The 14,660-nt window shown below is 46.6% G+C and overlaps 1 protein-coding gene across 1 annotated transcript; it reads right to left on the bottom strand.

Annotated features, from left to right (window-relative positions):
* Positions 1 to 839: 839 nt before the first annotated feature.
* Positions 840 to 3,736, bottom strand: MSC (musculin). Its single transcript, XM_049633279.1, has 2 exons — positions 2,949 to 3,736; positions 840 to 2,045 (listed from the first exon to the last, which is right to left on the bottom strand). Exons 1-2 carry the CDS (start codon positions 3,456 to 3,458, stop codon positions 1,959 to 1,961), a joined length of 597 nt encoding a protein of 198 aa, XP_049489236.1. The 5' UTR covers positions 3,459 to 3,736; the 3' UTR covers positions 840 to 1,958.
* Between the last annotated feature and the right edge of the window lie 10,924 nt (positions 3,737 to 14,660).

Below are 14,660 nucleotides of genomic sequence, written 5' to 3'. Positions count from 1 at the left end.
CTCTTTCTGGTCAAGAAAACTGCCTTTCGATTTTATTAAATAACGAACATACTCCAAATCAGGTAGTTGTTTAGGTAGTTTTCTCCTTCACACTTTTCCAAATTTTCTAAATGTTCTACAACGAGAATGCAGCTTTAAAACAGACGAGCGTTAAAAAATAAATAAAATAGAATAGAATAAAATAAAATAAAATAAAATAAAATAAAATAAAATAAAATAAAAAGACTGGCGTTTGAAAAACCATATGATGGTATTCCAGGTTATTACTTCTTGAGAATATTGCAGTGAATATGAAAGAAAATAACACGGAAAATGAGGTGGTGTACATTAAAAGCACTGTATAAACATTATTTAGGGGAAGAAAGAAAAGCTCTAACTGAAACACAACTTGGCGCCTTGTATTATGGTTTTATTCTGCCAATTAGACCTGAGACCTACTCCCCACTCCAGTGTGTGGGCTGTAGGGGTTTAAGCTGGAGAAAGCATCCTGTGTGTGTGTGTGTGTGTGTGTGTGTGTGTGTGTGTGTGTAAGTGTAAGAAGTGTACCTATATTACCCTGTTTGTACACCTTTCAAAGTGGCCCTGGCCCCAAAGACTCTTCTGGTGTAACGAGCCTCTGGTTCTTGTCTTCCAGTAACCTCGGCCTCCAGAAGAATCAAATCATAGAAAGTAATGAGAGTTCCATTTGGAAGCGCAGTAATTTAAATGTGATCACCACCCGTTCTGCAGAGAAAGAACCAATCCCAGCGCAGGGAGCCAAGAAAGCACCTTTAAATGAACTTCCGGACCAACCTAGGTAAAAGGCAACAAAGACCACATTCTGCCGCGCCCACGGCCACTCGGTTTTCACAACGCGTTTTATTATTCATAAAAAAATAAATTTATTTACATTTGCTAGTTGCTGTGGTAGTGCAGCCTCGAGACAGCGGCGCATTTCCCCTGAGGGGGGTCACTGGGTACGTACAGCCTCAGCGGACCACCCAGCGCACTCCTCCCGCGAGGCAGAGCCTGGACGGTGGGCCGGGGGAGGCGACCAGAGCCTGGAGGCGGCAGGCCCGCTGGGGATGGTCAGGGGCCGGAGGAGGGGTGCTGCAAGGAGGCGTGGGAGGAAGGACTGGACGGAGGCCTGAAGGGGACGCGAGCCTGGTGGGGTGCGGGGTGCGGGGTGCGGGGGTGGGAGGCTCTAGTTTAGACGGGAGGCGGGTGGAGACAGAAGCCTGGCTGGGAAGCAGCTGGAGCCTGGGGGGAGTGAAGGGCTTGACTGCAGCCCGGAGGCAGAAGCGCCGGGAGCGCCCCGGGCCAACCCGGGTCAGGTGGTCTGGGAAAGGGCGCCTCCGTCTTTCCCTAGGCGGAGCGGGCGTGCCCCTGCCTCCCGGAGGCTGGGGTCCCGTGGGGGTACAAACCTGGCCCAGGTGTGCCACTCCCCTCTCTTTGCAACTTAAAAACATGCCCCGATGTTGGTCTCGCGTGAAGACTGCTGTCTGTAAAGCCACTCATCCAGAGCACGTTCTAACCACTGCCTCACCGTAACAAGCTTGTGCTGGGCAGGGCCCCGCCATCGTATACGTCTATCTGGCTCAGTCGGGAAACTAACTCGTAGGCGGTTTGGCACGACAGCGCGGGGGTCACTCTACACTGCTAAAGCCCGAGGCTGGATCTGGTTGCGCGTTGTAGAGACAGAAGGAAGGTCTTTGGAAAAGAAAACTGTCGTCGCCAGGATCCCCAGCAGCCGCAGCCCTTGGCGCCCTGCGATGACGGCCACACGGCCAGCCCTCAGGCTCTGTCCCCAACGCCCGCCTCACGTCCTGCTCACAGTTCGGGTGGGTGGGGGGTGTCGAGGAGGATTTAGCAGAGTCCGATGGCACTTTTCCCCATTCTCTGGGGGTTCTCATGCTCCCTTCTCTCCGTGGCCCCCAAACACACGCGCTTGAACAGTAACTCCAGCAAGTGACTTCGATCTAAGCGGTGGTCCCACATAATCTGTTGGCTGAGGAAACTTCTTTGGTGTCGGTGTCAGGTCGTCCTGAGACCACGAACGGCCATGTCTGTAAAGTCAAAAGAGAATCAGACATCGAAGGAAAAAAAATACCGTCTCAAAGCGAAACCGCTCTCTTAAATGAACCCTGGAATACCCCTGGCTTTGAGTAGCTCAGATTTTATCCGTGTTCTGGGAATTTGGGTATCTTCTCTCCAAAGTGGGATTTTAATTTTACTAGATTTTGATTGCGTGAGACGTTAAGACTTCCGTCCACGCTTCCTCCTGGACTTTGCCCTCAAGATGATTTGGTGAAACTTGAAAAAGTTTGGGATTTTGTGTTTAATTCCCTTCCCCCAGGACGCGCGCGCGCGCGCGCGCACACACACACACACACCCCATCATCAGCCCTCCACTCTAAGTAGGAACTGGAATAGGTTCTTTCTCAAGCCTGGAAAGTTGGCAGGTTAGAAAGGGACTTTCCAGACAAATCCCTTTTGGGGAAACCTCTGCTATTCTGCAAGAACTTTTTAACATCCAAAGGCTGATTAAATAGAGCTCGGCCTTCCCTCCTTCCTTTCAGTAAGTAGGGCTCCTTAAATGGAATCTGACTCTTAGATGGAAAAGCTTGGGCGACAGAGACTTGCCATTGAATCTGCAACCGGGTGGTGGACGCAGATGGCATCGAGATTCACCCCGGAAGTAGGATTTAAGCCAACTGCTGTCACAGGGCAAAGTACCAGGTACAAAGATCAGAATGAAGAAGCACTGAAGGGTGCACGGTTCTTCCCCAGGAAAACGGCCTGGCCCCTCCCTTGACTGGGAGAAACTAAACTGGACTCCTCACCACCCATTCCAGCACCCCCCCCCCACCTTTCGGGTTCTTGCCAGGGGGCTGACCCTGCCTGGCACGCGGGAGCTCCCTGAGCATTTCCCGGCCGCTCGCCCCGAGCCTCGCGTGCGGCGCCCCTACCAGGTTCACCGGGTGCACGTAGCCGTTCTCGTAGCGGTCCTCCTGCAGCAGCTGCCGCAGGTGCGCGATGTAACTGGAAGCCAGCCGGAGCGTGTCGAGCTTCGAAAGCTTAGTGTCTGGGGGCACCCAAGGCAGACTGGTCTTGAGCCTGGAGAAGGCTTTGCTCAGCACGCGCATCCGGGCGCGCTCGCGGGCGTTGGCGGCGTTGCGCTGCGACTGCTTGCAGTCGGCCGCCGAGCCCTTGGGCGGGAGGGGCTTCTTGCCGCCGCCGCCCCCAGCCACGCGCGGCCGTTTCCTCTTGCAGCCCTCCGCGCCGCCGGCCGCTCCCAGCGCGCACCGCTCTTCCTCGCCGTCGGGGTCTTCCTCCTCGGCCGAGGAGTTGTCACTGGGCGAGATGTAGCTGCGCTCGGCGCCGCGGAGGGGCGGCCTCTTGGAGGCGGGGACCGGGTACCCCCGCTGCAGCCCCCGCAGCTCCATCTCCTCGGGGTCGCTCACCGAGCCGGTGGACATCACCGCGTCCCCCACGCCCACGCGCTCCCGCCTTCCTGCCCCAGGCCAGCCTCGCGGTGTCGGCCTTCCGCTCCCTCTGGCGGAGGCGGGGGGCCAGGCAGCGTTCGGAGCGAGACTGGAGACCCGGGTAGGCAGCCCCGCCGGGGAGCGAGCCGTGCCGCGGACCCGGGAGAGCGCGGGCCGAGGAGTCCGCGCCCCCGCCCAGGCCCCGCGCGCACTAGCGCTAGCTGCGCCTTTTGACAGGACTATTTATTTGTACTCCTCGGGACAAACCACCCGGGCAAAGACGAGGGGGTTGGAAAGGGGAGCAAGAGGTGGGGCGGGGGCGTGGAAGGGGTGGGGACCGTTTTTCTGCGCTCAGGATCTGCTGTTGGGGGCAGGGAAGGGGAAGTCTCCGCTGAGCCGCGATTTGGGGCCCCGGGTCCGTGGGACCCTCAGATTGTCAGTGAGAGATGTGTGTCGGGCAAGTGAAGGAGGGGACCTTGTTCGTACCCACCCCACTTCCACGCCCAACTAGTCTTAGCGATGGCGGAGATTGCCAGACGCTTCAAAGCCCTAGGATCGCGACCTCTGCTTCTCTCCCGGACTTTTCAGCGGAACTGTTTCCCAAGTTCATAACGCATCATGTAGGACTGCCTATCCTGGGCTTGCCCGACCACAGCTTAAGAGCAAAGCAAGCAAACAACACTGACAACAGTTAACCTCTCCCTTTTCCGTCCTCCTTTTCCCCTAACGCGGCTTTATGATTTACAAAGCACTTTTAGTACATTGGTTCGGTTCGTTCCATTTTCAAACATCTGTGACTTAAATGTTATCTCCACTTTGCAGAACTTCAAGCTAAGCCACAGAGATAGAGATTTAAGTAAAGGACCCCCAATCACCGGGCTGGTAAGTAGAATACGGAGGGAGATCCGTGTCTAGCATCCCCGGCCCCTCGGTCTTCAGTCGCTAACACGCCTCCCTCACCACACATCACAAGCCGTTATATCCACTGTTTTCCACTGTCTTGAGAATTTCATGCTTCGTTTTGTTTGTAATACCACAATGCATAAGACAGAAGCTCTTGCCCCAACTCTTTGCGTTGTAGTCTAAGGAATCGATTCCTATTTTAGATTGTGTATTGAAGAGCACACTCCGACAAAACAGCATCCAGAATTATGGTGTTCAATGCCAACCAAAAATAAGCCCTCTGCCCACTCCCCTCCCCCAAAGAAAACAAAACAAAACCGTGGCCTCATTATTTTCTAAGTCAAAGGACCTTTGCAGTAGGTAGGTGCTCTTGGAATGGGTACTTCACTTTGGAAGGAGGCACCTATGGCCAGCTACTGAGTGCCTGCTGTGCGCCAGTCACTGGGCTGGGCACCATATGACTGCCGACAGGAATTAAAAGAAAACAACAAAACAACAAAATGATTAAACCACTGCGAGGCTGGGGTATGGTAACTCCGTTTAGCAATGAGGAAACCTAGGCTTCAAACCGGAGTTAGGTGTTTACTTGTCCTTTCCCTGAAAGCTCACAGGCTCCCAAACGGAGCCAAGTGCGAGGAAAGAAATGTGCAGTCAGCCCAGGACAGAGTGGGCAGAAGTCATGGGGCCAGCCTCCCTCCACCAGCAACTCCGCAGAACAAATGCTCCCGGCTTCGTGCCTGAAGTGCCACAACAGGTGGCTGGCCTGGGCTGACTTCATCACTCAGGCATCGTCCACCTTCGTATCCCAGGCCAGGCCTCCCTGGTGGGGGATGTTTCACACAAGCCCTCCTGGTCGCCCTCATTTGTAGAGGTTTTCTCCCTATACATTTTGTCATTTTGTTAAGGGATGGGGCAGGGGCTCCTCTGGGGATCATTTGAGTGAAAATATCGCTCATTTTCCGTTCTCTCTGGGCTGGGAAAAGGCAGAGAGTATCCATAGAATGTAGAGTTCTTCATAGGGGTGCTCGAACTTGAACTTGACTTTAGGTGCCACAGGCCAAGGAGGGAAGAAAAAGTGAGAAGGGGGAGCGAAGGATGTAAAAAGGAGATCATAAGCTAGATTTCTGCATCACCTATTGGTGACTTGAATCTATCAGTATAAATACATAGTCTCACACATTAGAGGCAGGCATATAGGTTTTAAAAATCTGGATTGTTTATACAGGTGCAGAACAAAGTCTTTCTTTAGAAAAGATTAATGGTGGGCAAAGTGCTAGTTTTTCTCTAAACAGTCGCAAAAATCTGTACCCAGTCTCAAAGCTAAGCAGGTCATGGCCAGTTTCTCTTGCTTGTAGGAACTGACTGACCCCAAATGTTTCTGCTTATTTTTTTCATAGCTCTTTCCTTTCTGTTTCTCTTCTCTTCTTTGTGCCTCTTTATCTTTCCGTCTTTCCATTCTTTTTTCCTTCTTCTTTATCTCTGTTCCTTCTTCCCTCCCTTCCTGTGTTCTCTTTCAAGAAAGGCGGCTATTTTCATCTTCTTTCATTATTCCTTTCCCTCCCTTTCTTTCTAGTAATATTTTTCTTTTACTCTTTTTTTTTTTTCAAGTTGCAGACTCCCAATAAAGATCAGGAAGTGTATCTTCAAATGCATTTCATATTAGTGTATAACTGCAGTTTGCTTTAAGCATGTTTGTAATATATGATGTCTGTCACCTCTTTACACTTTGAATATGCTTTTACTTTCCCTTCTCTCTCAATACAACAGCCCCATGAGCTGAACAGTGCAAGTATAATTATCTCTTTTGAAAGTTCAGCTATTCTAATGTTTTGGCAAGTTGTACACTGCAAATGAATCGTAAAGACTTTATTTTTGTATTTTAAAAAAAGCATATTGAAAATAATTCCTATCTGCCCCTGCTTTGCAACATGTTTTCTTTAATTTTTTTTTAAAGTTTATTTATTTATTTTCAGAGACACAGAGAGAGTGCAAGTGGGGAAGGGGCAGGGAGAGAGGGAGAATCTGCTGCAGGCTCAGCACAGAGCATCACCTGGGGCTGGAACTCATGAACCATGAGATCATGATCTCAGCTGAAATCAAGTCCAGTGCTTTTCCAACTGAGCCACCCAGGCACCCTGCTTTGCAACCTTTTAGATTTGTGGCCTGAATATACAGATATTTATGGTATATATTAATCGTCTTGAAATTCTTTAAGATGTCCTTTTTAAGTAGGCAAGGGAGGCTGGGTGGGCTAAAAGTTACATTATAAAACAAACATTAATACATTTAATAATGTTTTCTAATCCTGGTTTTCCTGCTTATTGGCTGTATGACCTTTGGCAATTTCCTTTTTCTGAGGCCCAGTTTCCTGATCTATAAAATGAACTATCTGTCTCATAAGGGAGAGGAAGGGTATGAGCAAATGCCTGGGCCAGAGCCTGATACATGGAAGAAGTTCAATAAATGCGAGTTATTTTCGTCACTATTAATTGCTTTGTCCAATGTCATATAGCTAATAAGTATCAGGTCAGGAACTGACCCAGGTTTTGTACTCTAGGACTTGTTCTGGGTTTTCGATGGCCCCAGGATGCCATTTGCTTTAACCGCAAGCTTCTAGGGTTTGAAGTACGTGATCCCATTTCCCATAGATCTTGTAGGAGACCTCACTGAGGGAAAATGGATGGGCCTACATTTCTTTCTCCAGGTTCTCTTCCCGTAAAGTCACAGCACTTCTCCAATCCTCACTCTCCTTATTTAAAAACTGGAATAACATTCCTAAATCAGAGTTATTGAAAGGTTTACGTGAAATTGTGGTGTATGTGAAAGCACACTCAGATGTAACACGGAAAAGGCACTTAATATATTAAAATATTTTTAAATGCAATATTTAAATATTTTAAATGGTTTAAAACATTAAAAATATCTAGGGGTGCTTTGGTGGCTCAGTTGGTTAAACATCTACCTCTTGGTTTTGGTTCAGGTCCCGAGCTCATGGTCTTAAGATTGAGCCCTGTATAAGACTCCCTGCTGAGCTTGGAACCTGCTTGAGATTCTCCCTCTCCCTCTCAACCTCCCTCCCTCTCTCGCTGCCCCTCTCCCACTCGTATGTACATGTGCATGAGCTCTCTCTCTCTCAAAATAAATATTTAAAAATGTATTAAAAATATCTAAAACTTAGGTTTTCTAAAAAGGTAGACCAAGGTAGGTTAATAATTAGAGACCACAGAAAATAGGCCATTTATGGCCACTGCCCCTTCTAACTCTGTTGGAAGACTAGATGCGAAAGTCTGAATTTGGGCTGGTCAGGTGGGTTTAGGGTTTTGGGAGAGGAGCGGTTGCATCTACGTTCTGGGAACACCAGGCAAAAACATTAGTAAGTAAATGCTTAAGAAATGATTGCTGTGACAATGCATTTGAATGGAAAGAGCCCTCCCCACATGACCTTCCTGGTGGTATCTTCCTAAAGTCTCCTGATATTCTGAGCCATCTGGATGGCTGAAGAAATTGCCATATCTTTGATCTACAAAAACAGAGTCTCCAATTGGCCAATATGGAAGCCGCTAGCCACAGAAGGCTATTGAGGACTTGAACTGTGGCTAGTCATGTACAGTAGAGTAAAACACACACCAGATATTAAAGACAAAATGAATAAGATCATGTAAAATACATCATGAATATGTTTCCAAAATTATGTCTAACAATGATGGCATTTTGGATATATCGGGTTGAAAAAAATGTGATTAAAATTATTTTCACTTGTTTCTTTTTGGTTTGATAATGCAACTACTAAACATTTCGATTTATATATGCGGCTCAGATTATTTTCTTTTGGATAATGTAGGGATTAACTATGCTACTATAGATGGAGTGTATAAGGTTCACTGTGAGACCAACTCCCACCTACTCAGGACACACTCTGGTGGGAAAAAGCATGATCATTCGGGAAGCACACATGACATCACGTATCTTGTCCCTCATCCCTGTCATCTCCCCCCTGCACCTCACCACGCGTCCTCAACCTCACATAATCCACCTGACCCTAGAACATGCTGAGAAACACTCTGCCCTACTATGTAACGGAAGCCTTAGCCCTGGAGAAGCATTGAGCTTGATCCCCCCCAGGCATAACGGACACTCTGCAGACATCAGCCAGAGCTCCATGGCCCAGTTCATTAGGCTTTCAGTGCTTAAGGAGCAGGACACCTAGGCCAGCGAGGTGAAAGATCTGGGGAACGCTGTGCATGGGCCACATGGACTGCTAGTCACGTGGTGTGCTGGTCACACGGGGAGCAGGTCGGTTGGAGACACAGTTAGGCCAGCCTCACCCCAGGCCCTGTCTCTTCTTTCTTTGACTACACGAAGCCACGTGCCCAGCTCTAGGTCCCCTGCAGCCTCCATCCCGGGTCGTCCAGGATGTCCCCTCCACCCCCACTCCCAGCCCAGGAAGGAAAGGGACTCCTGGCATTTGGGCGCCACCAAGGAAGCGGCCAAGCACCTGTGGGAACACTCGGAAAGGACAAGAGGAGTTCTCTGTCATCTACGACACAACCAGTCGTCCACTGCTGGCTTCTTATCCAGAAGTTGTGCCAAGATTTTTGCTTCCTTGGAGCCCCAACAGGCCTCAGTGCATAGACAGGCCAGTGCCTGGACACATCAGGTCTGCGGAGGCTCGAGGGCAAAAAAGTCTGAGTATGTTTCAGAGACCTGATTTTCTCTGCCATCAAGAGGGAAGGAAAAAATCTTCACTGACTGTCTTGACAAGTAAAAATGCAGGTGGCTTTGGGAAAAGATTTTTTTTAAAGCAGTATCTGCGGATTGAAACCGTAAACTCTTCTGCCCCTGGCATGCTGTGTATCTCCTGAAAATGACTTTGACTGCTCCACTAGCAGAGTGAAGCACACCAGCTCTCAGGGAGAAAAAGCCCTGCGGTGAAGGCCTCCGAAGGAGGCCTGTTTGAAGAATCTCTGGACCTCATTGATTTGGGGGCATTCTGAAGGGTGAGCTAGTCTGAGTGCAGTCTTATTTTTTAAAGAATCTCTTGGGGCGCCTGGGTGGGTCAGTCAGTGAAGCGTCCGACTTCGGCTCAGGTCATGATCTCACCGTTTGTGGGTTTGAGCCCCGCGTCGGGCTCTGTGCTGACAGCTCGGAGCCTGGAGCCTGCTTCGGATTCTGTGTCTCCCTCCCTCTCTGATCCTCCCCTGCTCATGCTCTGTCTGTCTGTCTCTCTCAAAAAATAAACATTAAAAAAAATTTTTTTAATCTCTTGAGACAGACTTCCACTTTTGGGCAGAAGCTAAGAAACCTCTGTGCCAGGAGATTTTTAGTGTTTATCGGCAGTACTTTGGAAGTGTGAAAATATTTCATTATCAAAACACCCCTTGAAATGTAGCACACTGCTCTGGTCTCCAATATGCGGTCCCAAGCCTTGTTAATTGTGGAGTTAACCTGGGAGAGAATGACATCCTGCCATGTGGCTCCTCCCGGAAAGAGCCCCCTTTGCTGTGGACTTTAGAAGATTTCTGCATTTGTCAGCTGAATGGTCTTGGGACACTTGCTCACCTTCATGGACTTGTTTCTCTGTGGATAGCCCACCTCCCAGAGACTTCCCAGCGTTCAGGCACCCCTGGACAATGTAGGGCATTGCACAAGGTTAGTTCTTATGTTATTGTCTCCATCCTCTCTCCTAGGGTCCCATTCTTTTTGTACCCCCTGGAGCAAAAGAGTCATTCCCCTGCTGAGAGTTGCTTTCATTTTAGCAGCCGTCCAATCCTCCACGACCCCCGCCCCACCCAGTGCCTCATCCCCTACGGAACACCCAAGTGAAAACTAAATGCCTCCTGGCGCCAGAAGGAAGTTCTCATGTAATAGATACTTAGTGGTGTCAGAGAGCAGGGATTCTGTGCACTTTGTCCACCAGGCCCTTAATCAGCTCTTCTGTAAAAGAGGGGCCTGGCTTATTTACACGCAAACTGTTTCTCCAGCCCCAAGCCCCTCTGACCTCCAATTCTAAAATGAGCTCTCATAGATGATCAGGAAACAGGGAAGTGTTTTGGGAAATGTGCCCACTTTTTCTTGATTTTCCCCCCTTTTGCTTATCTGTGCGGCTCTGCCCAATTAGCAAGGAAAGTGAGCCAATTAACTTGCAGCGGGGGAGAAAAATCCACTCTGTTACATTCCTCTTAAGGTCTGATTCTCAAGCAGAGCTCCTTGAAGATGTTGCAAACATCCTACCTAAGGAACCCTCATGCCTGGTTACATCGCCCTGCTCCCATCCCTTCTTAGACTGCCACATTCTGGCAGCTTCCTTTAGGGAAGAGAGGGGCAGAATTAAAAAACAAACACAACAACAAAAAAAAACAACGAACGACTTAACTGTAAACTCAATGAAGGCAAAGACTGTGTCTTGTTCATCTAGGTATCCTCAGTGGCTAGCAGCTTAAGAAGGCACTACCGAAATATGTGGTGATTGAAAACATTCACAAACACATGAGCACAATCCAGCCTTCACCCATAATTAATGGAAGGTGCACACTCAACCCGTAATTTGCCCTTCATTTAACCAACTCAGTTTATTCCTATGTACTCTACCCTACTATCAATACTTACAGAGACCCAATTACATTTCTCACTAACTGAATGGACTTTTAAGAGTTATTTCCTGTTTTCAAATATAGCTTATATATCCGTCTACTTTTCGTATGATATACTTGCCACAGTCCCAGGGTTCATTCCTACTAGCAGAAGGATTACATTTATTATGAACATCCCAGCAGCAAGATCTCTTCTTATAAAAATGAACTCTAGCTTTAAATACCATTTGTAACTTTTTATTCCTGATTGAAAAAAAAATCAGAATTTTTATAAAGTTGCAGAGGATCACAGACTTACAAAACCTCAGATTACTCTTTTTCTCATAGAATGAGGAGAGAATGGGACCCTTGAAAGTTTCATGGGTTAGCAGAGAAGGAGGACTCAGAAAGACAGGAATCTGTGAGGTGAGAGGAAAACCAAAAGTGAGTAGTGTCATTGAAAACAGGGGAGGAGTTTCAGGAAATCATGGGTGGGGACTTCCAGTTGAGATGCTATGGTAAGATCACGTTTTGAAGCTTCCCTTGTGCTCCAAACACATGGTAATAAGAGTTAAGATGTAGAAATAGAAAACTAAAAAGACATAGTCGTGTTCAAAAGCAAGAAAAAGTACCTCTGTGCACCAGGACTGGAACAGAAACAGAATGTTGAGTAGGGTTGAAGTTCCTGGTGGGTCCTCAGCGTCTCCTTCAGGCAGGAGTACTCCAGAATTGAGAACCTTTGCAGAGAAGAGGAGCCTAGCTGTCCCCTGTGAGGACGGAGACTCCCCTAGGTCACTCCTTAAATTAGGATGCTGGAACAAGGTGCTTGCACCCGCTAAGGAAACACACAGAAGCAGGCCTAGCCAGTGTATTGGCTCTGCGACTGGGTCATTTTCAATTGTTTTAGTCTCTTAATTATGGGTCACATTTTTCTGCTTCTTCACATGCCTGGCAACTTTTGTTTGGGTGCCAGACATTATAAATGTTGTCTGTTGGGTTCTGGATATCTCTGTATTCCTGTAAATACTGTTGATCTTTGCTCTGGGATTCAGTTAAGTTACTTGGAAATGGTGTAATCCTTTTTGGTCTTCCTTTGGAGGTTGGTAGAAGGAATCAGAGCAGGGCTCATTTAGGGGAAATCATTCCCCTACCAAGGTACGAGTCCTATGAGCACTCAACCCAATGCCCTGTGAATTCTGAGATTTTCCAACCCAGCTGGAGCGGGTATTATTCCTGGCCCCGTGTGAGTACCTAGCACTGCTCCCTTTGATCTCTTTTGGTGGTTCTTCCTTCAGCCTCTGGTAGTTATTGATCAGCTGAACACCCCAGGGGGCCCTCTGCAGGTCTCTGAGTTCTGTCCCTGGGTAGCTCCCTGCTTTCTGGTACTCTGCTCTGTGAATTCTAACTGCTTTGTTCTCTGCAGTCTCTCAGCTCTGTTCTGTCCATTCAGGGAGTCTGCCTGGGTTCTCCCTTTCTGCTCCTTAGCTTGGAATGTTCTGGCATGGCAATAGCTGGAGAAACTATAGCGATTTTAGGGCTTGCATTATTTGTTTCCCTTCTCTTAGAGTCCACTAACCACTACCTCATGCCCCATGTTTTGAGAGTCTCTATTTCTTATATTTTGTTTTTTTTGTGGTTGTTTCAGGTGGAAAGGTAAGTCTTATCTATTTTGGCCACAAGTGCAAGTCTTTGGACTTCTACCTTAGTGGGAAACTAATTTTTCCTTTTTTTTTTTTTTTTAAGGATGAGAGTTGCTTAAACATGGTTGTATTTTGATGAAGAGATTAAAGATATTAACAAATATGAGAAACAGAAAGGAATAGTGATGGGCTAACTTCTCAGAGGAGGTGGAAAGAATAGGGACAGGGATTGGCTTTGAAAAACAAGAAATATACCTCTCTGCCTAAAATGAGATGAAAATAATGTGGGTTGCCAATGTAGATCAGCAGAGGTTTGTAACAGGAAGTTTGAGAGGTAAGCTCCCGATGGTCTCTGTTTTCTCAATAGAGTATAAATTCAGGTTACTGACTTCAGATAGGGGAGTAGGCATGAGGTATCCAGATTTTAAACCGTGAGAAATGTGAGAAGTAACCATTTTAGAGACTATAAGAAAGGTCTGATGAGGTGTAAGGAAAATTATTTGAAAGAAGTGTTAAGGGCTCTGATGAGGTTGACTGAATAGCATTTTCAGCCATTAACAACTGTGAAGTAATCTAGCATAGTGGCTGATACGTAGTGATTTTCAGTTAGAAATAGCTGAATCTTGGTAATAAGATTGCCTGTTTACATTCTTGGTAACAAGAACTGGCAAGAATGAGCCATTAGTGGGTGAGTTAGGTTTTGATGAGGTTAGAGAGGCAATTTAGGAACATGATGTCTAGGGGAGACACTCACAGAGATTTAGATGAAGCCTCTATAGTTGGAGACCCCTGATATGCAAGAGAAAGACAAAACGAAGGCATACTTACATATTACATATATATATATATATATTTATATACGTATATATATACATGTATATATATATATATATATGTATAATTTTATTTGGGGGTTAAGTGAAGAGGGAAGGATTTGGAGAGAGGCGGTAACACTGTGTTGCACAAGACTTGAGGGTGCCATTGACATAGAGTACAATGTGAAAGAATCGGTATATTTCTTCTATTTTTTCCGTTGTGCTTTGTCTATATAAAAGACAAAAAATCTATAAATGCAGGCATACATGCATATATAAACACAAACTATTCTTCAAAATTTAGGTTGAGAGTATTAGCAGATTTCTCTCAATACGTCCCACAGCCACCTAGGTCACAGCAAATAGTGGGTATTTTACATCAATACTAAACCTCTGATTTCTTAATATTAGCCATAGGGTATGGACTGGCATGTGATGTATAATTTAATGGAGGGAAAAGGTGAAATAGATCAGATTGTCTGTCCCGCCATGGACCTTATTTCCTTATTCTGCATACTAAATTTCAGTATCTCCTCACATTTTACAATAAACGTATTGAGGTTAACAGAGGCAAAGTCCCTTGCTGAGAATCATGGAGATAGTTGAAGGGGAATTCAGAGTCCCGGGATAGGAGTCTAGCACTCTTGTTACCATATCATGCCCATGATGGCTAATTTAGTCAGTTTGGCTATGATACAATATCCAGATATTTGGCCAGACATTATTCTAGATGTTTTCATGAAGGTGTGTTGTTGTTGTTGTTTTTGTTGTTGTTGTTGTTTGTTTTGGGTTTTTTTTTTTTTTTAGTTGAGCTTAGCATTTAAATCAGTAGACTTTGATTAAAACAGATTATCCGCTGTAATGTGAGTGGGCCTTATCCAATCGGTTGACTATCTTAATAGAAAAAGACTGACCTCCCCAGAGGAAGTGTAAATTCTGCCAGGAGACTGCCTTCAGACTTGAACTCAACTCCTTCCCTCCATCTCTAGCCTGCTGGCCTACCCTGTATCTACTGTTCTTGGACAAAGTATTCTAATCCTAGACAATTTAGTAAGCAGGATAATATGTAATGCTATGCACTCTGTGCTTAAATTGGGAAAATTAAAATTATGAAGGGATATTGAATCTCATAGTTCTTGAAATTTAGTCCTTATTTTCAATGTCATGGAAAAATTATTCTATCCAGGGAGGAAAATGTTCCAAGTAACTATAAAATATCAAAACATTGACTTTTCATATTTCTTTTAATATTATCATGCTACTTTGTCA

The sequence above is a fragment of the Panthera uncia genome, chromosome F2, assembly GCF_023721935.1.
Source record: "Panthera uncia isolate 11264 chromosome F2, Puncia_PCG_1.0, whole genome shotgun sequence".
In the NCBI taxonomy this organism is placed as follows: Eukaryota; Metazoa; Chordata; class Mammalia; order Carnivora; family Felidae; genus Panthera; species Panthera uncia.
This window is presented reverse-complemented; position numbering and strand designations above follow the sequence as displayed.

Excerpts from the sequence above, each read along its gene's own strand:
- MSC (XM_049633279.1), bottom strand. The coding sequence starts at position 3,458 with ATGTCCACCGGCTCGGTGAGCGACCCCGAGGAGATGGAGCTGCGGGGG. Across the intron at positions 2,046-2,948 it reads ACGTGCACCCGGTGAACCTG|ACATGGCCGTTCGTGGTCTC; the intron begins GTAGGGGCGCCG and ends TTGACTTTACAG.